At 36.3% G+C, this 26,274-nt stretch overlaps 1 protein-coding gene across 1 annotated transcript in view; it reads left to right on the top strand.

Annotated features, from left to right (window-relative positions):
• Positions 1–26,274, top strand: part of DISC1 (DISC1 scaffold protein) — a 534,778-nt gene that overhangs the window by 69,200 nt on the left and 439,304 nt on the right. Inside the window, 2 exon segments of the mRNA XM_074220919.1 lie at positions 9,060–10,027; positions 17,712–17,781. Coding sequence (XP_074077020.1) covers positions 9,060–10,027; positions 17,712–17,781 — 1,038 coding nt within the window.

Here is a 26,274-nt window from a genome sequence, read left to right as displayed (position 1 = left end):
AAGATGTTTTGAGTGGCACTTTACATGAAATGGAAAAGACAATTATTTACAAGAATTAATGGCGTGAGAAAGATAAAAAGATGCAGGAATTAGGGATTTAGGGTCCTACCCTCTACAGAGCTCTGGATTTATCTCTCAAGCCCACAGCAGTCAATGGAATGGTGAAGTCCAGACATAAAGGGTGTGGGCAAGATGTCAGAGGGTAAGTTATCAATCAGGAAGCAAGAATTATAGATTGAGTTATGACAGGGAGCATGGCAGAGTAGAGCATACATTTAGATGTCCATATTAGCAAAACTTGTCCTGAAGGAATCAAATCTAGAATGACAGAAAGAGCATTTTACAGTATGGGCCAAATTTGCTGTCATCTGAGACAGTATCTTGCTAATCTTTGTGTTGTTATAATGCTTTGTATATAGTAGGTATTCAAACATAATTGCTTGAATGATGAATGAATTGATAAATGCTTGAATAGTTCATCTGGGGCTAGGCATCAGAAAGAAAATATGTTTTAGACTTATTAGTTGTATGGCTCTGAGTAAGTCATTTACCAGTTTCTGCTTCAGTTTCCTTATCTGAAAAATGGGGTTAATTTACATATATTTTACAACCCTCTACTGGGTTGTTGTGAGCATAAAATGAGATAATTTATGTAAAACTCTTTGTATAACTTTATATTTATATGTGTGTGTATATATGTGTATTTTATATATAGTCATATTATATGCATGCATATATATATATATATATATATATATACATATATATATACTTATTACCTGACACACACAGATTCACAGATTTTATATATATATATATCTGATATATCTGTGCTATGTATGTGGTATGTTTAGGACCTAACAGTGATTAGGACCTAAAGGTAGGAAGAGTCATATTCCTAAGTTCAAACCTGGCCTTGGACACTTTCTAGCTTTGTGACCACAGGCAATTCACTTATTCTGTTTGCCTCAGTTTCCTCACCTAAGAAATGAACTGAGAAAGAAATGGCAACCACTCCTGTATCTTTGCCAAGAAAACCCCGAACGGAGTTATGAGGAGTTGGACATATATATGAAATGACTGAAAAATGATACAATAATAATAATAAATAACATAGCAAAATGATATATGCTATTATTGTTAATGTTATATAATTTATATAATTTTTCAACACACCCTTCTGAAACCAGTTTTGAAATTCATGAGTTTCTGATGGCTAGAGTTGTCTATATTCATTATTTAGTTAATTTTCTTTACAGATAAAAAAAGAGAGAAAATATTTTTGGTTAGCTTGTTAAGGATTTTTGATGCATTTGATGCATTTTTGATGCAAAAGTTCTGGCTTTGGAATCAGATGATAAGAATTCAAATCTTGACTTTATCACTTGCCACCTGTGAGCTTGGCAAGTGATTTAATCTGAGAAGGTGCTCCATTTCTTCATGGATGAATCAAAGAGGTTGGATTAAAATGACTTCCAATATTCTTTCCATCTGGGATCCTCAAACTTCTGGGATCCTTAAACTCCCATCCTTCCAACTGGAGAAGAGCCCATCTTTAATATAGAAATGGTCAGAGTAGAATGGGCCACTGCCACCTAAAAGTCTGATTAAAACATTAGCCACATAATGACAGCATGTGATACCTTATTATTACCTAAGGATTCAATCTTTTTTTTTTAGGTTTTTGCAAGGCAAATGAGGTTAAGTGGCTTGCCCAAGGCTACACAGCTAGGTAATTATTAAGTGTCTGAGGCTGGATTTGAACTCAGGCATTCCTGACTCCAGGGCTGGTGCTCTATCTACTGCACCACCCAGCCACCCCCAAGGATTCAATCTTAAGAAACAAAAGGAAAGAAATTGTGTCAGACTCAGTTGATTCTCTAGTGAATAGTATATGTTATAAGATATTTTGGGGTGAAGTTCAGGATCATGAATATAAAGTATTGCTGAGGGAACAAAAAGATGTGCCTTTGGAAAAACCTTCAATTCACAGTCGTAGGGATTAGTTTTGGTTCATGGTGTGGGTACAGGTCACAATTTCTCTCTGTGATGGCTATTCTATTATACAGCATGGGACAGTGTGAGGGTCTGCAACTTTTTTTAGTTGCTTTTTCCATGTACAGAAGTGAGTTACCAATTGCCCACATGGAGGCAGGAGACAGTTTTTTGATGATGCTGTCAGTTCAAAGTACTTTACATTTTTTTTAATCTCATTTGATTATGACAGAGTTGGTATGGATATTTTCCCCCTCTTACATATGGGAAAGTTGAGATTGAGAGAGGTTAGGTGAGTCACACAGCTGACTCCCGCCTTATCCTTGGGCATAATAGTTTTGGGAGGAAGACACTAGCCTCTGGGAAGAATAGGAAAGGCTTCATGTAGAATGTGGCCATTAAACTGAATTTCAGAAATGATAAAGTTGTTATGGGACAAGGTGAGATGTAAAACCTTAAGAAGTAGTATACATTTGAGTTAGCATTAATAGCCAAGCTGGGATTTAACTTTTGCACCTGTTGAACAAGTAAATTGGAAGAGTTAATCTCTGAGGATTTTCCATATTTTAAAATTTTAATTCTTGATTGATGATGTGTTCGCTGAGTTATGCAGAGAGCCTTGTTAAATCATTCTAGGAAGTAGGAGAAAGGAAAGTATGGCATTGTTGAAACCTTTTTCCTTTTTGGTTTGGATACACACTGGGAATGGGCAGCCTATCTTTTAAATGAATAATTCTTTTAATTTAGCCCCAATAGTAAGGAAGATCAGAGTTTGAATTTTGCTTCATATATTTTTCTTGAAACTATGTGACCTTTGTCATTCCATCTCATTTTAATTTGCTTAACTCTAGAATGGATATAAAATTAGCAACCCTAAATGTTGTTGTGAGGATCAAATGCAATAATGCATATTATGGATTTCAGGTATAATGTATTTAGCAGACTTTAAACACTGTATAAATGCAAGTTATTATTGTTGTTATAGTTGTAAGTACTATTTTTCTAAACAGTGAAAAGCAAATCCGGTTTTTATCTTCTGTGGGAGGGGCAGTGACTGATGTGTCCAAAGGCCCTTATTCTTAGACTTTCATCCATAAAGCAATTTCGTGGCATGAAACCCTGCAGATAATGAGATTCCAGTAGAATTTGGTTTTATTTCTTAGAATGACTGCTAAAAATATTCATGAACCTTTTGAAAATGGCCTCAAAAACCAGGAAATAATCTTTCAAGTGTTGTTTTCTTTGTTTCTAGACTGAAAGATTTCACTGGCTTCATTGATTAGGGGCTGGCAGCATGGCTGGATACAAACACACCTGTAAAATTATGCTTCCCTGTGGAATTTCCTACTTCCAGTTGCCATGCTGATACAGAAAAGTGGTGTCCATATCCTCAAAGTCCTTTGAGACAAAGATCACATTGGTTTATCCCTAGAGGTTTTTTGGAAATCAGAGAGGCTGTTTTTGTTCATTGGTGAACTCTGGACACCTGAGATTGCTATGACTTGCAGCCTTGCCTGTGTCTTCACCCACAGTCTATTTAGCTTTTGAACAAGGCTGAAATGTTAGAGCTGTGTAAAGTGGCCCCACTCACCAAGAACAGCTGGTGAATACCTGTGTTCTAGTAAACCAATCCATCTTTCAAAGGGATGGGTAGTATCACATTTGTGAATCAGAGATAAAGGGAAGCCAGGGCTAAGATCTGTGACCATTCCCTTGTTGACCAACTAGATAGTCAGGAAAGGAAGTAGGGGCTGCTTACTTTCAAGGGTCATTCAGCCCTTGTTCTTCTCACCTTTAGGTGGCATTGTTGTTTTTCATGGTGAACTTTCTACTTTTGGTAAGACTGATGTTTGGGTTGTTGAGGATGGTGATTCTGTTTGTTTGGAGAAAATGAATTCACTTATATAAAATCTGATACTTGGGGAGAGATCTTAGAGATCATCTCATCCAATCTTTCATCGAACATATGAGAAAATGAAGGACTAGAGAATTGAAATGAGTTGCCCAGATTTTTCTGACTATGTGGCTAACTCTATCTTCTTGTCTTTCATTGATTGCATCAAAGGAAGAATGGTATTCAGAATCGGATTGGACTTTCTTTTATTCGAACCTAGTGTACTGGGGTCTGATCAGATCATCATATTATTCTCTGATCAGACCAATTCTGGAATGTTGAATTGAGTTCCTGGCACGAAATTTCAGGGAAGACATTGATTAAATAGGAAAAAAATCTAGAGGAGAGCCTCTGGAAAGATGAGAGTCTTTAGAAACCTACTGAAAGAGGATTTTAAGTTGCACCTACAGCAAAAGATTCAAGCATTTGAAGGGTTGTTTTATGGAAGAGGAAATATATTTATTTTGCTTAGTCCCATAGAGGTAAAACAATGGGTAAAAATTGAAAAGAGGCAAATAAGGGTTTGCTTTAAGGAAAAACTTCCTAACAAATTATGGTGTAGTGGGATGAGCGCTCCATTTGGGATCCGAAGACCTGAGTTCAAATCCTGATTCTGCCTGATGAGGTATACAAATTATTTAGTTTCCTCTCTAGGACTTAGCTATTAATTGGTAAAAGGGGTTGTAATTTATAAAAGAGGTTGACTTAGATGGACTGAAATTTTTTTTCTAGCTCTTAATGAACCTGCAAAACTAAAAACCTCTTCAAAAGTGGGGAATAGGTTGTTTTAGAGTACTTATTGGTTGTCTTCCAGCAATGACTGGAAGGTAAAGTGTATACCATATTCTTGTTTAGGTATGAATTCTATTAGATGACTTCTGAAGAACTTTCCAGTTCTGAGATTCTATTAGTTGGTGTGATTCTGTGAAATAATGGAATTTAGTTAGCATGTTTCCTAATGTCTTCTCCCCCTCACATTGATTTTCTTCACCTGATCTTTGTTATAAAATATTCCTTTGTCATTCTGGCAACCTTCTGGATGTACTCCAAATTGTCAATGTCTTTCTTAAAATATGGTTCTTAGAACGAGGCATGGTATTTCTGGTTTTGTTTTTTCATGTAAAATAACATATTTATTTTATTATCTATGATGCTCTTCCTTTACAACAGTACTATGTTGTTGATATTATGAAAATATCCATTTTCCAGATGAGCAAACTGAAACATAGATTAAATGATTTGTTCAGTTTATAGAGCTAGCAGCAGCCGACCAAGTATTAAAACTCAGACTTTCAGACTCTGAGGTTTTAGTGCCCTTTCTACTGTTCCAGGTTTCTTTTTAGATAGATTCAAGTACCTCCACAGCAGACACTATTTTAATTATTTTTAATCCTCAATTCTTAGCAACATGCCTAGATAAAATAGACATTCAAAAATTGCTCACTGATGATACATTTAATTTTTCCTATTCTGCTTAGCTTCTAGTGCCCTACCTCCCAAGTAACCTTGTTTTTATATTACATATGAACATGAATGTATGTGTGTGTGTATGTGTGTGTGAGAGAGCAAGCGAGCAAAATTATCTTTTTTTCATCTCAGGGGTTTTCATTTTTGGTATTACTTCTCCAGATTCTCGTAAAGGATTCTGACAGATTCATTATCACCCCAGCACCTAACACGATGCTCTGCACATGGTAGAATCTAAAAACATATACTTATTTATGCCTTTGTTATTATGCATAGCACCTAGCATAGTGTTATGTTGTACGTATTTATTAATTATGCAGTTGTTTCAATCGTGTCCATCTCTATATGACCCCATTTGGGCTTTTCTTAGCAGAGATCCTGGTGTGGTTTGCCATTTCATTCTCCAGCCCATTTTATAGATGAGGAAACTGAAGGAAACAGGGTTAAGTTGACTTGGCTGGGTTCACACAGCCTGCAAGTGTCTGAGGCTGGATTTGAACTTGGGGTTCCCCTGACTCCAGGGTAGATGTATTAACATCCACTGCCACCAAGTTGCCCATTGTACACAAAACATTCAAAGAACTGTTAATTAGTTAATAGGGTATTGGAAGGAGCTTTGGGTCTAGAATTATAGGAACTGAGTTGAATCCTGGCTTTCTCATATAGGCAGTGAAATGGCTCAAAGGAAAGAGCTCTGAGTCTGGAATCAGCAAGACCTGAGTTCAAATATTGCCTCAGATATTTACTTGTTGTATGATCCCAGCTAAATTGGTTATCTTTTGCCCCAGTTTCTTCATGTGTAAAATGGATATAATAATAGCACTTCCCTCCCAGGGTTTGTTGTCAAAATAAAATGAAAGTACTTTGTAAAACACTTGGGGCAATGTCTGACTCATAGTAGGCACTTAATAAAAACTTTTTCCCTTCCCCAACTTTACTTTTCCTTATTATATGATTATCATTTAACATAACTTCAAAATATAATAAAAATGATATGATATGATATCCTTTGGTAATCCTTTCAACTCATTTGCTCTCCATTTTCTAATTTATGAAATAAAGTAGTTAGACTAGATGAGCTACAGCATCACCTCTAATTCTAAATTCTTTGCTTCTATAATGATTTCAAAGGTAGGAGGTAAGGGGTGGGCATTATCACATGGTGACTTAGTGTTGATAGTACTTCTTGATGTCCTGGTCTTAACCCAAAATTTTATGCATGGATCAAACTTATAGCAAATTTTAAAATTTACACAATTGTGCCTTGGCAAGAAGTATGTAATTGGAATCATTTCTATGGGAACTGGCAGATCTTTGGTTTTCATTGAATAGATGTTTCCTATCACAGAGACTTTTAGAAGTCACTGTGATCATATTACAGTAGAGCCCCAGATTTGTAGCAAGTTTTTATCCAGAAGTTGAAAAGGGACATTGGAATTGTTAGTAATCTGAGAGGATGTGTTTGTGTGTTTGTGTGTGTGTGTGTGTGTGTGTGTGTGTGTGTGTGAGAGAGAGAGAGAGATGAGGCAGGTTCCTTAAGTAAGGAGTGGATCAAGTCCCATTCTATTTTTTCTCCCTTAGATTAATTACTACCCTGGCTCTTGTATTGCTGCCAAACTGGTCCCATGCCAGCCTCTCTCTGCCTGCCAGGGTCAGTATTCTAAGACCTGCCATTTGACAGGAGCACAAGACAGAGCTTTTATTCACCTGTTCTGAGATGAAGCCTGACTAAATACCCCTAAATTCAATTTAGGGACAGAGAGAAGATATTTGAATAGGGACATATTTTTGAGCAGAGTTGGCTAATGAACTTTTCTCCATGACATCATGAAATGTTAAAAAAGAATGTATGCTTCAACATTACTTTAAAAATGACTTCGAATGAATAAGTTATTTTGTCTATTACAAATGACCAAACTAATTATAAAGGAGAAATAACTGATAAATATAAGTATGTATAGAATAATTTTACATATGTATCCATTTGTGTCTAATGGAAAGTCTAATAGTAATCTTTTGGGGTGGGGGAAGAAGGAAGAATTTACATGATAATTTTGTTGTATATTTGAAAGGGATAGAAAATTGTGCAGTTTCCTGTACAATCATCTTTTTATTGTTCTTTGTTATGAAAATGCTTGTTTTGTTCCATAAATTAGCCATAAAATTAATATTATTGTTAAAAATTTTTCCACAAAAAAATCTTTGTTTCAGAGAAAACATCATTGCTTTTGTTATTTGGATGAAATTATTCCTGATTGTGCTTAAATTTTTTTTTCTGATGAACTTCCAGGATGTTCTACACTTTAAAATTATTTTTCAAGGGAAAATAATTTTTACTTTAATTACAGAAATAGATGTCACAGATCTTTTTCTTAAATTTGACAAACATTGATGTGATACTAAATTCTTACAATTTTTTAAAATTGTCTTTAAGAAAAATCTAGGCTTCAGTGCTCAGCCTTGAGATAGTAATGTTGATTAGTACAACCACCACCATCACTATTTTCATATTGGGTGGAGAATTGGATCTTAAAGTTGGAAAGCCCTCAGTTCAAATCTCCCCTCTTACACTTTGGTCAAGTCTCTTAACCTTTCTATGTTCTAAGAAACTCCAATATTAGAATCTGCAAATATGATAGTTGTTTTTAATTATAAGAGGGAATTTTCTCTTTGGGGAGTTCTTTATATCAGTTGTAAGTCCACTCCCAAGCCCCAGTTTTTACTACTATCACCTTACATTTTATTCCTGTTCCAAACGTTTTACTTAATAACTTCCATTTCATGTGAATTTCTGAAGTGGGATTATACAAGACTTGAAAATTTGTGTCTGTTTTGTGTCTTTCAAGTCCTGCTTCCTGTATGAAGAGATAAACCTTTAGGTAGGGCATAACAAAAGGGTAATGTAACCCTAGATAAGAGAAACTTTCAAGAAGATCTCTTCTATATTGGTGTAATTGAATATAAAAGCTGATACACATTAATCAGGTGGTCATAAATCCTTTCACTAGCTCATTGATCTATAATTAGTTGCTGGTTATTTAAATACTAGAATAGGGGAGAAATTTGGAGCTTGAATAATTGAAATCCTTCCATTTTCCAATGGTAATATCTAATAAATAGGGAATGGTCTGAATTTCAATTTAATGAATATGTTGGCTTTTCAGTTTTCATTGCAAGTTGAGAAAGACCAATAGCCAGGCAACTGGAGCTCCTGTGCTGAATTGGAGGAATAACTAACAGTTTGCTTTGCTAGGCATAGGAACTTTTCTTTCAGATAAGGGTATTTTTGCGTGTTCTGAAGCAAATAGTTTCAGAAAATATTTATATAAGGTCATAAAAATCATACTGATCATACTGAGTCACATCCATCATTTGTGTCTCTTGGTATCTAATCTATGCCCATGGCAACAAGGTATGGGATTTTTAAGAAGAGATCTACCCTCTGTAACATCTTCCTCCAAAGCTTAAGGAATACTTTCCCTCCCTAAGATTATTTTTTTTCTTTTACAAGGCAATGGGGTTAAGTGACTTGTTCAAGGTCACACTGCTAGGTAATTATTTCATTAACTCAGGTTCTCCCGATTCCAGGACTGGTGCTCTATCCATTGCATCAGCTAGTTACCTCCCCCCCCCCCCCCACATCCATGATTAATTTTAACTAAGACCAATGGATTGACAGGGATCTTTTCTTTCATTTTCCCAGGTAAGCAGGACCAGTTCCTCCCTACTGGCTCCTTTCAGAAGAAGAGGTTGGCAAGAAAGCCTGGCTATATGAGAACAGACACTAGGTCATGGATAGAATGCCTTACTCCTACTGCTCCATCATTCAACTCAAAGGAGCTGGGTCATGGCAAGGACACAATGGCTGAACTCAAGACTGGCACCATGGCAAGACTGGGTGACTCTGATTTGAGAAGACAAGGTTTCAATTCCTCGGCTGGGGATTCCATCTTCAAGGGCAGCCGGGTGATAGGGAATAGTAGAGTGGGAAGTTTCTGGTCTCAGCCAGGATCGAGTATCAAATTGACCAACAGCGTAGTTAACCTTGTTGATCCCTCTGCCTCTGTTTGTTTGGAAAAGTTTCTACCCCCATGTAGACCTGAGGCTTCTTTGACCCCTTGGGAAATGACTACTGGTGTCAGAACTCAAGGCTGCCCATGTCCCGTGGTTCAGAAGGAAGCCAACAACTCCTGGGACTGCAGAAGCCACCAGAACACCCCACCTAAACCTCAGGATGTCTTTAACTCAAGTTTTAGTTTCATTCGGCTCTCTCTCCAATCTGCTGGGGAGCGCGGAGAGGCTGAAGGTTGCCTCCCCACAAAGGAGGTAGAGCCCCCCTGTCAACATCCTACAGAGGTACGAGCAGAAAATACCAACCTGAATGAATCTAGCAAGAGGCAGGGTAGTTCAGGAGCTGGCAGGTGCAGGACTGGCCAAGGCTCAATGGACACACCCCTGGCCAGCAACATCCAGCCTGTGAAGGAGGTTTTCTCTTTCACAGACACTGATGCAGCCATCGCCTGTTGCCCAGATTCCTCCTCTGTTGGCTCTTCAGTTACCTCAGGCTACGAGAGCAGCATCATAGCGAGGGATCCCAGTTGGGACACCCTGGTCAAGAAATATGAGCCAGTATTGAGGGACTGCCTTCTGAGTAACCAGGCTGTGCTAAAGGTTGGTGTTTCTTTGACTTGTGTCTGTGGAAAAGGTGGGGATGGGGGAGACAGGGTCCTCAGTGGTTAGACCAAAGCACAGATTAACCTACTGGGCAAAAGTCAGGAATTGATTGGGTGCTGTGACTATGTGATTCCCCTTTGAGAGATTTCAGCTGGTCCATTTGTAGCTGATTACAAGGGAGAGGAATGGCTACTTCTCTATATCTTTATATCTCCCTTGTCTCCTTTCCTCCCCTTTTAAAATATAACAGTTATTTCCTCATCCCCAGCTGCTCAGATTGATATTTGTAATTGAGCTCTTGTCTATTCATCCTTTCCTGTTCTGGTGCAGGATATTCTAAGTTCAGCTCATATTGGAAACTGGAAGCAGGGAGAGGAGGCAGAATTGACTGATACTGGAGTGAGATGGACCAACTTGATTATATAGGATGTCCCAAAAGTCTTAGTCATGCTTCAGCTTTAATAGCTTAGAGGTCCTCCAAGCTATTAAGTAATAATTGGAGAGAATACTTATAGTGATTTAATCTTAGATCTATCATATTATTAAAATATTATACAGGATATCCCCCAAAGTCCAATAATAATTGGAATGATTAAAATATCACAGACTTTTGGAACAGCCAGTTTAATATTGCATTGATTTGATAGATCTAAGGTTAAATTGATATAGTTATGCTCTCCATTGGCATAGATCAAACTCTCCACAGTATAGCATGTCAAATATTTAAAGACAAAAGGTTTGAAGATAATTCCCATTGCTACTTGCAGTAGGAAGTGTTCCAACCTAGGGCAGAAGAGCTTTGACCCTGGCAGAGGCACAAGGGTTTAGGAGTTGATTCTCACAGAGTGGGCACTTGAACTTTGGTGGTAGCAACAGATACTGGTAAAAAATGATGGACAAATAAAGCAATGGATGAAGCAAAACAACTCAAGGTAATCTCAATGACTATGCTTATTGAATGTCCTTTTCCTGCAATGGCTAAATAAATCTCATTTTCTTAACTGTTTTATTTTGTTTCAATGTCCAACCTGCACTATCAGCAAACTGACCTGAGTCAGACTCAGCCAGGAACAGCATAGCTAGAACCTGGATATTCTGACAATTTGGACCTCTGATTTAGAACTGTTCTGTGCAGAACTGCTCCCAAGTGTTAAAGAAATGGGCAGATTGATATTGTGTGGCAGTCTGGTCTTTCCACTATTGTGATATGAAAAATGGTAGGGTAAATAATGTTCCTTCATAGTCTGGTATGACAAAGGCATGGTATAGTGGAACTTAACAAAAATATCAATAGTCTACCTGCTGGAAATATCTTAGTGGACTTGGCTCTATTAAAATAGGCAAGCTATGAATGTACATGATGAATGGATCAAAGATATGAATCCTTTTATTCTGTAAATACTATTTATCATAATCAAGTTAGAAATAGATCTTATCAGTTCTAGGGAAAGGCTTCACACTCCTTTCTACCAATTATATCTCCTACTTTATGTCAAACAACAAAATACCATTAACCAGAGAATGATGTGTATCATGTGTATGATTTTATAAATAATTATATTTAATATAAATATACATTATTGTAAGATGTATATGATTTTATATATAATTATATATAAAACATGTTTGGATATATGGATATATTAGCTCTTACATAGACAAAAATAAGAATAATTTTGTTTCCATATTAACATATTTATAATCAATATATGCAAATTATAGGAGTAATTTAGTGATCAATATAGATTATATAAGGAAATGGTAGAAAATGAGCACTAAATTAGCACCTGCTGAATAGTTAACAAAATAGAATCAAGCGACTAGGAAAAAATATATATATCTAAAGATCATTCTCTTTATTGAAAGACAGAAGACAAATCCTTATCCCACCAATATCTTAAAATATTCTGGAGAACCTGACCTCTGAACTGGACTACTGTACAGATATTATTGATCCAAAAAAAACTTCAAAAGAATTCAAATAGATCTTTTTTTTTTTAAAGTTTTTTGCAAGACAATGGGGTTAAGTGGCTTGCCCAAGGCCATACAGCTAGGTTATTATTAAGTGTCTGAGGTTACATTTGAACTCAGGTACTCCTGACTCCAGGGCTGGTGCTTTATCTACTATGCCACCTAGCCACCCCTTCAAATAGATCTTAACAGACTAACTACATATTTCTGAACCACATGAAAGGACAACCTTTTAAAATATAGAGATCTAGCAGAGGAGATCATCTTGTGTAGGAACAGAATGCTGAACATGTCATCCTTGTTGTCCTGTGAGCTACAGGAAACACATTGAAGAGATACTTTCATTAATCCTCCAAGGCATGAGTTTGCATTCTAATATTTTTATCAAATTACAAAAACTTATTTTTCTATTAATAATTAAATAAAAATAACTGGATAGATACTTGTGCCAGAAATATTTTCATCTGTACCCCCCCTGGAAAAAAAAGATGAGAAGCTCATGATGCTAAAAATTAATGATGATGATGAAGACAAAACCTTGTGCCAATGTAATTCCTTGACTTTTTCTAAGGGCCATCATATCTGTTTTTCTCTGCATGACTTAATGAAAAGAGCTTTGTATAGAATCTCCTAGAAGAGTGGGAAACTCAGAAGAAGTCATAAGTGCAGTCCCTATTCCTATGTGACAGACACTGGAGATACAAAGACAAAACCGAAGTATTTCTGCCCTCAAGTAGCTTACATTTTTTATGTGGGAGAATAAAAGAAAATATTTATGAAAAACTTCCATGATACAGTTTGGGGAAAGAGTATACCATCTAGTAGTCAGGAATCATGTAGAAGATAATACTTGAGATAAGCCTCAAAGAATAATGGAGATTCTAGGAAATGAAGTAATGGAAGGAGTGCATTCCATAATTAAAGTGTAGCTAGTGTAAAGGCATTAAGATAGGATGGAATGTATGGGGTGTTTAGGAGGACTAGCATCTCTCATATGACAGTTTGCCGAGTCCTTTTCAGAACTGCTTTGGTGTCCATCTTTCACCCAACTCTCATTTGTGGCTCCATGAAGCTATAGCATGCCCAGCGGTCATACCCTGGTAAACCATTTTGCAGATGGGCTAGATCAGATTGAGGATAACCAACAGGTCTCAAATTGGTCAGTGAATTAGTGTGTGAAGCGTGTGAATCATGTGAAACAAGTGAAGACTTCCCTAGGTGGAGTGGAAGAATGAGACATGGAAGTCTCCTAGCTTATTCCCCTGCATCCTGAGTCCGTCATCTTGACTTTTTTGTCTTGCCACTGAATTTAGGAAGAGAGTGAGATTACCTTACATAAATCCAATTTACAAGCAAGTCAAGGCATCACTTGATCTCTGATCCTCTTAAAAACAAAACAAAATGAAACAAAATAAAGCCGGTCCTCAAAAAAAAAAAAAGAACAAAAAAATGGATGTTAGGAAATAATACAGTCAAAACTTGAATCTAGTTCCTTTGACTGTAATCATTCTGCAATAGGTGAGAGTGTTTGAAAATTGTATTTTGTACTTAGTGGATGCTTGATAAATATTTATTGAATGGGAAAAAGAGAGGGGAGAAGGGTTATTGATATTCTTAGAAAGTCCTTCCTCTTTTGGTTTCAGCTGTCTAGTTCAACCCCCAATATCCTGGCCCCCATCCCTGCTTGCTTTTCTCTCCATGGTCAGGGAGCCAGAAGCTTCATTCCCTTTGGAGGGAAAATGTTGACTGCCAACTATCAAAACTATCAAAATGTGCCACTGATATTGACTTTATAGGCATTGTGGGTTGAATGCACAGGTATTAAGAATTTGATCTGGGAACCAGTTATATATGAAATTGTAGATGATTGAATGACTTGATTTTTTTCCCCTTCTTAAAATGCCAATTGAAAAACAACAACACTACTTTCAGAGACAAGAGAGTGATTTAAAAAGAAAATCCAAGTCTTGCTGCCAGCTCAAGTGCTGACAAAGTGAGGTAAAAGTAAGAATATCTCCATTGATTCTGACAATCTTTTTCTCCAACCTCCACTTCCTCTTCCTTCCCCCACTCTTATACTTTCTGCCCAACAACAAATCCTAAACCTTTCAACCAAATAAAAAAAACTTACCTTGGCAACAACTCTGCTCAAGACCATGGGATTTGGCATGAAGAAGGCTGGTGACATCAGCAAGATTTCCAATCTTCTTACTGGGATATGGATCACATCACCCTGAATACAGAGAGCTTTTGATAAGCTGGAGTCTGTGAAGCCTTTAAGCAAAGTTGAATACTTTGAGGAGCAACAGGGTTAGTGACATTGTTAGCTTTTTGGACCAAAAGATAAACATTGTGTGTGTGTGTGTGTGTGTGTGTGTGTGTGTATTAGAGTTTGGAACAACAGTGTTTATGGAGTTAAGAGGCTACTTTAATTCACGTCCAATTTAATACTTGAATCAATTTAGTTATTTAGAAGCATGTAAAAGATGAATACAATGCCTGGCCATATTTCTTCTCTGCTCCTACCATACCTCTTCCCCTTCAGATGTGAATAGAAATATTGCTAAGCCAAACAAAATTTAATCTCCTGAAAAGGTTGTAGATTTTTTCGGGGAAGTTTGCATGGTAAAGTGGATAGAGAATAGTGAGCCTGAGAGTCAGGAAGGCTCAAATTCTGCCTTTGATTTTATTTTAATAGTGGGAGGATGAATATTCATAAGGGATAAAGAATAAATCCAGAAATAATAATAAGACACAATGTGGAATCATGGTTAAAGGTCTGGTCTTGGAGTCAGGAATATATGGGCAAGTCATTTAACTTCAAAGTCTCAGACAATTTTCTCCTAAGACCTGAAGTTACCAAATCTTGGATCTACAACGATTGAATGAATTTCTATGTTGGGAGTTCCATCTTCTGAGCAAATTACAGGTACAGACTTTCTTCTCCCACAATTTAAAAAAAAACCAAACAAAACCTTTTAAAGTTACTGAGAAACACTCTTCTCCTGTGTTTGGTATAAAGATTTGCTATTGAGTCTATAACAATTATTTGTGAGAATGCTTTACGGGAATTATTGCTATCCCCATTTATAATTAAGTTAACCAAGACTCAGAAAAATGAAATCATTTTCAACACACAGAAAATATGAGGTATAACTAGGATAATCATTTCCTGCTTTGTCCTTTGAAGCTGCTGCCTATCTCTTGCCTCTGCCTTACTCTGATGAGTACGTCACAGAAAGACAAGGAAAAGAGACAGAGCTGTTTCATTGCTTGTCTTTGTCTCGGAGCCTTTACCAAGCAGCCTGGTCAAATAAATGCTCAGGGCATCAGGATATTTGCCAAAGCTGGCAGGAGTAGTTAGCTACTGTGTGGTAAGCCACTATGTTTCAATGTTCCTTCTCTTAGAAAAGTTGTTCAGAGAGGGCTTTTTGAAATTCAGAATTTGTCCCAAAAGAAAGTAAACAAAAAGTCATTCCCACCCTTCTCCTCAAGCTAATTTGACCTTTATGCTATCCAATGATGCATACAAGATTCCTCTGGACTAGAAAGATGGCTTATATATCCTTTGACTGTAATAATTTTTGCAAAGAGCAGTGACCTTTTCCCAATTAGTAAATCCTTCTCATTTTTCCTGTTGGACAGGGCTATTAATCTTGGAAATATAAGTAATATACATTATCATATAGGGACAAAATACAAATATTTTGTAGTATCTTCTAATTATTAAATCCTTCTTATCCTTGTTGGAAAATTCTACTTTTCTTGGGAATATAATATTAAGCAACATCTAGTATCTTAGAGGGGTGTGTGGATAAAAATAGCTGACCATGATAGAGGACTTGAAGGTTTACAAGGTTCATTTACAAGGTTACTTGAAGGTTCATTATCTCATTTGAGAGACTTCACAGCCACATAGTGAAGTTGTTGCCCTACTACCACAGGTATCATTATCCATATTTTATAGATGAAAAGGAGGCTCAGAGAGGGTAAGTAACTTGCCCAGGTTTACACAACTAGTAAGTGTCAGAGGTTGGATTTGAAGTTAGGTCTCATTTGACCCTAAGTCCAACTACACCACCTGCTGGCTACAGATGTTTTCTGGGGCCATTGGCAGAAATTCCATTCAGGGAGTGCGAAAGTCGAAAAGAAATACTGAGAAATGACCAATGGAGGAATAAAGATGAAGGATGGAGGAAGAGCCATTTGTCTCAAGTTCAATTCTTTCCCATTGGACTGTAGAATCTTAAAGATATGTGGAAGACATTATTTGTTCTCCCTCTCCCTTTCCCTGTTCTCTACTAATGATTAAGGAACTTCTATTGATAACTCTACCTTACAAAAAGAGATAAAATTCATAGATGGACAAAATCAGAGAATATTTTTGCAAAGGTTCTTTAAATTAAAATACTTACTAATGTATTTTATGACAATTATTTCTGTATATAAATCTCCTCTTTGGAATTGAACTCTTTTTTAAAAAATAAAAACGATTTAGTAAAAACAGTCAAAATACAATTGAGTCTGTCTTTGTATGTAGCATTCTCCCATTTATGATGGCAAGATGGCAAAATGAGGATAATCTGCTTGTAGTTTCCCAACAGTTCACAGCAGCCTCTAATTTTTCTTCAGAGCAGAGGGAAGCCTATTTCATTACTTGTTCTCTGTATAATTATACTAAAAATTTCCATTTAGTGGTCTTTTACTGTACAGGTTCTTGCTGGGAGAATTAGAGGTGGTATATTCTTACAGTGAAAAAGTTATTCTGAATAACTTTATAATTAGTGGATTCCTCCAACCTTTCTATACTTGAATTTCCTTAGCTGTTTCTGCATGTTTCTAGAACATGAATATGTAGGAATAACAATGATGATAATACCTTGAATTTCTATAGGACCTGAAGAACTTACACAGGCATTGTATCATTTATTTTCTCAAAACACCTTTTTATGAGGAGTGGGATTGGTGTTAGCCATATTTCATAGATGAGCAACCTGAGAGATAAAGAGTGTTAAACCCAAGCCCATCCATTGGCAGAGCCAAGGCTAACATGGAAACGTTTTTCCTGACTCCTTCATGAAATCATCTTACTATATATTGAGAAAGAAGACAATTAGAAATGAATGTTCCAACAATCGATACTTAGATCACTATCATCTTGCCTCTGCATGTTGAATAGAACATAATTAATTTTTTTAAGTTTTAGCAAAAAATTATATAGGTTGTAAAGGGCTGTGTGGGGTCTTCTAACAAGCTCCTACCCTGTCTTCAAGGCAACCTTCTGTGCCTGAGTTTAAGTACCCATAGGAACCTCTGCTTTTGTGTTTCTTCCCTTTCTGGTATGTTTACATTCATAACTTTAATGTGATTTTTTAGAACAGAGAACATTTGGTCAGGAAATTAGCATTCCTTTTCATTATGCATTTTTCCCCTTGCAGATAAGGCCTCAATGTGATGTTTTTGTTTAAAATAACTTTCTAACTCTTACTGTGGATTTTATACTCAAGTTACACTTTCTCCTCGAATTATTTTTTTTTCTGGAAAAGCTCATGCATTTTACAGTTGGCACGTGAAAAATGTATATCTGGTTATTTTTAAAAGCAGAAGAGCACAGTTTCCAAATTGTTCTGGCCTAAAAATGGGGGGAAAGAAACTGAATGTCTGAATAGTATTGTAATTTCAGCTTTCCTTTTCTCTCAAACCAATGTAGATAAAATCCTTGATTTTGAAGCTTCAGAAACTTCAGGAAAAAGCAGTTGAAGAAGATAATTATGACAAAGGTAAATGCTTTCCTTACCTTCTTATCTCTTCTCTTCCCATGACTTCCCCTTTCTTCTCTGTCCCCTATCCTCCCAAAAGAGTAGTCTTGATGGATCTGAGCAGACTCCAACTTGGAATACTAGGCTTTCCTAAAATACAATTCTTCAGGGGCCTTCAAAGTACTACTTATGAATCCTTTTCCTCACTGTTGTAATTTTTTTTTTGTTTTCAACAACAGATTCAGGCAAAGTGTACAACACAGAAGTTATATTTTCCCTTTGTCTACTAAATCTTCATTGGAACTGTAATCTCATCAATATGTTTTCCCCTCTAATGATACAGATTATAACTTTTTCATGCTAAACACATGGATAATGAAAGGCACACCCAGTCCAACTCTTTGTAGGACAAAATGTTCAAAATGATTCTATGAGCTTAGTAGACACAACAGCAAACAGAGCAGTCACACTAGCTCATTAGCCCTTTCCTCTCTCTAATGAGTGACTGAACTTTCACTGCTTAATAAGGAGAAAAAGAAAAGTGTTGATCTATGACAGCCAAGAGGTAACTACTATGGACAAAGTTGGAGGGATAGGGAGAATGTGATGTTCCTCTTGACCATTAGGTGACTGGACCTGGTCTTAAAGTCATGGGAATGTCAGGACAGAATAGCTATGGAAGACTTCCTCTTCTGTGTCATGCCATTGAATCCAGTTTCCTTGTAACCTAAATGATGAACTGACTGTAGGGAGAGGCAGTAACAGAAAACTCTACGGAAAAATCCCTGGGAACATGAGCTGCATGCTGAACTCAATTTAAAGTCCATGTTCTGGGTCTCTGGGATCAAGCAAGACTCTAGGGGCTAGGATTCTGAGTTTTTATCTAATAACTAGAATTATTAGATGATTTGAGGTGGACATTGGCTAGAAACTTTGCTGTGCTGTTGAACCTTCTTTGCCTGCTCATCAGTGAGCTAGTCATGGCATAGCATAGATAATAGTTGCCCAAGAGTCAAGAGGGAATTGTAGAATATTGACATAATATTTAGTAGAAACTAGAGTAGATGAGTAAATTATGAAGTTACTCTGTATAGATTCCTTTTTCTGAATGTAATTTCTAGTACTTCTTAGTTATACTAGTATTATCACTAGTACTAGTGGTAGTAGCAATAATAATGTGAGATATGAACTTGTGATTTCATTTGGGTGAATTCAATCTCCAAATTGAAATTTTTTCTGCCATTGCAGATCAGCAACTCATTTATGATTTTTAATCTTACATGCTTGGTGCCCTGAACTAGTCTGTGTCAGAGGAAGGACTTCAATTATGGTCTTCCTGAATTCAAGATTGACTCTCTAAACATGACTCCAAATTACATTTCTTTAATGTTATTATATTGTTATTTGTTTTTACATTTTCTTCTACTTGTGAATAAAATTCTTCCATTAAAAAAGACCCCAACATATAATCAAGAGTATGTGGGCAAAGGGAGAAGGGAAAGAGGAGGAAATGAGCATTCATTAAGGATTTATGTGCTAAGTACTATGTACATATATAAGACAATATTAAATAAATTATCTAATTAAAATATTGTTTATCATTAATAAATCTCATCAATGATGATACATCACTAAATAGATGAGGATCAAATGAGATAATAGTAGCTGGCACATAGTAGGTACAGTATGAATGTTAGTTGTTATCTTCATCATTGTTACTATTAATATTTTATTGGAGATGCTATGATTAGTTGAGGAAAGAGGTCATGGATGCTGAAATCAAAGCATCTTCTGATGGCAATGGTTTAAACATTAGGGAAAATAATTAGACAATTCAGAATTAGGATTGAAGGGTTTAGGAAACAACCTGGTATAGTTGAATTTAGTTTTAGGATATGTATATTCTGGTTCAGTATTGACTTTGCCACCAGTAATGTCACCTTGAACTTCATTTTATTGCTCAGAGTCTCAGTTTTCTTATTTGTAAGAAGAAAATTGACCTAGATTATATTTTCTATCTCTAACAGTCCACGAGGCATAAGGAGAAGAGGCACAGGATCAGGTTTTCTTTCCTTAAGATTAGGTTAAGTCTATCTATGGGATTAGAGAGCTAAGGTTTTTTTCAAGAAGATGCTACGTATTTTTCTTTCATAGTCCAAAATATGTTTTAAGTATCGTTCTTTTCTCCCTTGGCATTCAGAAAACACATTTAATTCCTTTAGCTTCTCAGCTATTGAAGGTAATATTTGTTAGTTATTTTATAGTCTGAGGCAGAAACACAATTACACATGCCTTTTTGTCATATATATATGTGTATATATATACATATATATATATGATATACATTCCTTTCTTGGTGGCTACCTTACTGTGGGTCCCCTACCCTGGGGAGGGGCTTTGTACATTAAAAAGTGACAACATTTTGCTTTCCTTCCACCACTGTAGAAATTGCTGTTTTGTTTGCATCATCTGGACCATTATTGAGGTAGCTCATTATTCATGCTGAAATCTGACAGCAGCAAGGTTAAACATGTTTCTGGATGCAGTTAAAGAAAGCAAAACAAAATTTGAATTCTGAACTTAAATACCCAATAAGATGAATATTTGCATATACAAAGTAGAACAGTAAAGGTTTGTACTTGAAGTTACAAATTTATATTATGTACAGCTCACTTTTCTTTTAAAATATATGGTAAATTCAATGTTATTTTCAAAACTGTTCTGCTTGTTTTGAACTGACCTTTCTTCATTTCTCTTTCATGCTTTTAAAAAATGCTTCTTTTCTAAAGTTTTTCTTTTCTTTTTTCATATTAGTAACCCTCCTGTGTAGTGCCTTCCCCTTCCTCAACTATTCTCTTCCCCTAGTCAAAAAGAAAACAAAATTCTTACATTGACTATGAATAATCAAACAAAATACATTTCCCATTGGCCATATCTGAGAATTTATGTTTCATTCTGAATCTTGAATTCAGCAACTTTCTGTCAGGTGGTGGGTGGCAAATTTCATCACAGTTCCTGTGGAATTATGCATAGTTGATCATTGCACACATAATCACTATGTTCTGAAATCTTAATTGCTTTTCATTACAATGATCTTACTTTCTTGGTTCTGCTCACTGTTATAGTTCAAATAAGTCTTCCCAAGTTTATATATGAAATATATATGAAAGCTTTCCTTTCCCAATTTCTTACAGATAATATTATTTCATTACATTCATATACCATAGTTTGTCAGCTATTCCCCAATTAAAGAGTAGTCCCTTAGTTTCCAGTTCTTTGTTGCTACCTAAAAAATCTAATGTGATCAGTTTTTGATAAGTATGAGTTCTTTTCTATATTCTTTGATCTCTGGGCTAGGGAATGGTATCAGTGGTCAAAGGATACACTAAGTTTAGTGACTTTTGGGGCATGCTTCCAAATTACTTTAAAAAAATAATTGGACCAGTTTACAACCCCCAACAACAATAATGTATATCTGTCATCTCCCAATCCTTCTAACATTTGTCAAGTTTCTTTTTAGGGTCATTTTTTTTTGCCGATCTAATGGCAGTGAAACAGAATCTCTGAATTGTTTTATGCATTTCTTTAGTTACTAGTGATTTGGGGGCATTTTTTTCCATGTCTGTTTTTAACTTGGATTTCTTGTCTTGAGAACTACTGGTTCATATCCTGTAGTCATTTATCTACTGAGACTACAATGACAAAAATTTCCCAACCCAACTCCATTCCTAATTGTTGTTTTTCTTGGTAGAAACTTGTACATACATTCTTGCCAGGCTAAGACAATAGTTTTTAATGGTATGTAAATGGTTTGGAATAGGTTATAGGATAAAGCCTTATCGGAAAAAAAAATCTGTTTTGTTTTTCATGGGGATCCAGAGCAGTAAGACAGCAAGATCCAGCTAGCTAGCATTTTTCCCTTTAATACTCTAGATGGATGAGATAGTTTTTTGATTTTGTTACTTTTCTTGTGGGTTTGATGTGTTTCTAGGTAAAGTGTTCTGGAGCTTAGGAGAGAGAGAGAGGTCTAATCTGAGTGACAAGGCTAGATACCTCAAGAATTCAGGTCTTTTGGATCAAATGGCTTAACAGGATAATAGACTACTTGAATCAGCCTTCCCGTAGGATGATTTTTTTGCTTTTTTCTCTTCTCTTTACTCTTAAATAATTCTTGCATCATTCATTTTATAATATCCCAAAACGGAGCCTTTTACTCCTCTGTTTCTGTTTGCCTGTTTTTGATTATTGGTCAAACTCTGTGATTTGATATTTCTGGAGAACTCCAGGTTGAACTCCCTCCATTGACTCAGATCAACTACTTCTCTAGAACTTGTAATCTCAGAGACTTACTTTGAAACCAGAGAAGTTAAGAAACTTACTTGTTGAAGATCACACAGTCTAGTCAAGACTTGAATTCATGTCTTCTTTATTCTAAGGCAGGTCCTTGGAGTGGAGAACCACTAGACCACAATGTTTTTCTACTTTTTAGTAAAGGGTTTTTTTTTTTTTTGCAAGGCAAATGGGGTTAAGTGGCTTGCCCAAGGCCACACAGCTAGGTAATTATTAAGTGTCTGAGACCGGATTTGAACCCAGGTACTCCTGACTCCAAGGCCACCTAGCCGACCCTAAAGGTTTTAATAATAAAGACCAAACCACAGATTCATCTGCATTATAAACATTTTATCCTTGTCTTCAGGAGCATTTACAGCAATATAATTTCAGTGCAATGAAAAACAAATGTCATATGTGCCAAAAAAGACTGCAGAAAGAATGATGATGGCAATGCAATATTTTTGTTTTAGGTTTGTGTTGTATTCTCCTTGGGTGACTTTCTAATTTGTTCTGTAGTTGATTTCCTGAGCATTGGTGGAAGAGGTGGATATTCTTGTGTCTGCTCATTACTTTATTGAAACTATAAATGAGAACATTGAGTGAACATGTTCTCTAGGATATTCTGAATATGAATGAGCAATTTAGAAGGGCCAGAAACTGAACTCTCAGGAGGAGGGATTTAGGCTATTCACACATCAATATATTCTTGTCTTTCTTTACCACACAAAAAAACCAATCAAAGTCAGAAAAGGTCAGGAAAGGTCAGAAACTGAATATTCCTTAACAGCTTCCCCATTTTTCTGTAAGTGTGCCTGTACCCACCTACCACTGCTATATTTGTTGACAATGAGGGTTGTCAACCTGCCAAAAATTAGCTTCTTATGATTTGAATGTCACTATTTGTTTGGTATTAAGAACTTTACTTGTGTAAAGCCTCTTTTCCAAATTAAAAAAAAAACCTAGAAAGCATGCAAGCAACCTATTTTTTAAGTCATGCAAATTGTAATTCAGCATTCAAAGATTTACTCTTCATCATCTCTGCCTATTTTCCGCCTCTGAAGGCTTAATTTCACGATCTAGATTCTCTTACACTTTGAGACTTAGTGAATGCTCTGTTGAATGACACTGGGTGACATTGAGGAAATTGAATTGAACCCTGTTTAGGAAGCTTGTTGATTTATGTTTGAGGTCAGCTCAGTTGCTGAGGGCAAAGGGAAAGGAAAAAAATTAGGAAAGGAATAACTATGAAAGTAGTAGAAAACCAAGATGAGACTATAGAAGAAAAGGAATGAGAGACACAATCCCTACTAAACTTTTACTACAAGATGGCTATATACTTCCATATTACTAGAGAAAGAAGCTGAGATTGCCTCCTAATTATTTAATTTCTTCATTTAAAATGGTTATTTTAAGACATGGCATTCATTTCCTGCTGTCTAATGGTAATGACATGGTGCTTTGGTTTCTTTCTCAGTCTGCTTGCCTGCCACTAGTTGTGGGTGATGACCCTGTAGGGGCAGTTAATTTGTTTTTATACACTGTCCGGTCACTTAATTAAATTTTTGCCTTCAGTTAACTGCTTCCTTGTGCCCCCAGCCCCCATGCCTACCCTCCATTCCAGGCATGAGGAGGGAGAGGGAGAGTAGATGCAGATAAGTGTGTTGATGGCTTAGCAGTTTAAATGCTGGGCTACTTTTAAAAAGCCTACCACTTGCTTATGGAATGACCATTGGGCCCTTTCATATGTACTATTGCATATTGTTAGGACTTTTGGGACTTTCCATTCCCACTTGTATGTGTCTTCCTCAATCAAATCAAGTTCCTTGAGAGCAGGGTCTGTTTCCTTTTTTCTTTTTCCATTCACAGTTTAGCACAGTTCTTGGCATATAATAAATACTTAATTAGTTCATTTGCATTCATTCACATGAAACATAAATGTATAATGGTTGAAATCAGCTCAGTTTTATAATTTTTATCCATTGTGTTTTTATCCATACTCAGCAACTCTGGAGTAAGGGTTGAGAAATCTTTGGGATCTTATCTTGTGATGCGAATTTGAAATTTGGTAACAGTATAAGGTTAGGAAATAGGAAATGTGAGGTTAGTATGGAGGAAAGTGAAGCCAAAGTTGGGCAGGTATTTTGAGAAATTGGAATGGCAGATGACATGATTAGATTAGAAAATCAGTGGTCTAGTTGTTGAAGAGAATTGTAATTCATAGAGTCAGTGAGGTCTAAGGTAAGGCCATGTGCAAAAGGGAGGTAATGGGGGAAGCTTGGTGACCCGGTGGCTAGAGTACCAGTCCTGAAGTCAGGAGGACCTGAGTTCAAATTCCGGTTTCAGACACTTAATAATTACCGAATTGTGTGACCTTGGACAAATCACTTAACCCCATTGCCTTGCAAGAAGACAAAAAAAGGAGGTAGTGAAGGTCATTAGATATGAGGAGGGTTGAGATATCATTTGGTCAGTTTGTCTAAATGAATATCATTGTTCTGAGGATAATGGCAGGAGGTAAAATGGAAAAGTTTGTGAGCAATGCTCACATAGGAAAAAACTAGGGGAATGACCTGGAGTTATTAGATTTTAGCAACAAGGATTTGGAGAAGGTGATTTAATCATAGGACATGGATCTTAAAAGAGGAAATGTCATTGTGGGAAGTTAGACTAATGGTCTGTATGTAAGAAATGGCAGAAGAAGAACAAAGAATATTCTCAGCCTTCCTCCTGGCTCTATGAGTTGAAAGAAGTGAGAGAATTAACCACTTGTGGACTATATGTAGCCCAGGGGTTATATAAAAGATGTGATATTCTCAGAAGAATCAGATTCCCATTAAAGTGAAGAAGAAGAAGGAAAGTTTGTTGAAAAGTTGGACAGTTTGCTGATAGAGCAGGAGTAGCAGAAGGTACAATGGACTGGACTAGGTGATGGGCAAAACAAGATAGCATTTCTCTGGACACAGACACTGTACTTAAGTCAATGCAATAGGGGGAGCATAGCATCAACACTAACATTTATCAAGGCTGCTTGCCTAGTTGGTTGATAAAGTTTGCATTCATTATGAATCAGGCAGGGGATAAGTGTTGGGTATACCAAGAACTGAAAAAATAATGTCCTGTCTTCAAGGAACTTACATTTTAATGGTGGAGACAACATGTAAATGAACAGGTACATGCATGTCTAATCATATCTTGGAGTTTCTACATTCACAATCTCTTACAAATTCAACCCCTTCTTCCTACTTAGCTACCATATTAATTCAGTCTCTTATCACCTCTCATCTAGATTATTATTTCAATACTCTTCCTCAAGTCTCTCCTTTCTCTAGTCCATCTTAAACATTATTATCAAGACAATTTTCCTTAAGGGCAGATCTGACCAGATGACTCTTTCAGTCAATGAACTTGAGTGGCTTCTTATTGCTTCTAGGATTAAATATAAACTTTACCATTTAGTTTTAAGGTTCTATACAAATTTGTCCCAACCCATCTTTCCAACCTCATTGGACATTACTCCCTATCTTACACTCTGAGATCAAACCAAACTGACCTTCTCTTTCTTTCACTGCGTCATCATATTAAATTTTTTGACTCCATGCTGTCCACCATTTTTGAAGTGGACTTGCTCTTTACTTCTGCTTTTAGAGTTTCTTTTAAGATGCAGCTCCAGGAACCTTCTTTTCATGAGGGAATTAAAACAACAAATGGAGTGGGAACTGAGTGACACATTGACTCTATCTTGTGACTTAATTCTAAATCTAATTTAGTTTCTTTTCTATTTAACTATGACTCTAGTCCATTTTCTGTCTTATGAGAAAACGTTATTCAGTTCAATTCAAAACTTTATTGCATTGCTTGAACCTACCCTCTATGTGACTGGGGAAACTGGACCACTACTCCTTACTAGAGTTTTTAAGTTAAGGATCTAGATTACACTGACCAGAAACCCAATCAGATTTGAAGATTGATGTAAGGTGTTTTCTCACAATTATACAACTTGAGGGACCCATATGTTTTAATCTAAAAACTGGCTCTCTAATGGTCAATCAGTTATTGTTTTCATGTTCCTTTGATTGAATCCTGACTTTGGGAATAGGGAGAGTGGGATATTTCTTTTTCTTATTTCAGCAAACTATGCCTTTACTCTTCCTGTCCCAACTTGGAAAGTCCCTAATCTTTATT

This window comes from Macrotis lagotis, chromosome 2 (genome assembly GCF_037893015.1).
Source record: "Macrotis lagotis isolate mMagLag1 chromosome 2, bilby.v1.9.chrom.fasta, whole genome shotgun sequence".
In the NCBI taxonomy this organism is placed as follows: Eukaryota; Metazoa; Chordata; class Mammalia; order Peramelemorphia; family Peramelidae; genus Macrotis; species Macrotis lagotis.
Note: the sequence above shows the minus strand (reverse complement) of the source record. Positions and strands in the feature narration are given on the sequence as shown.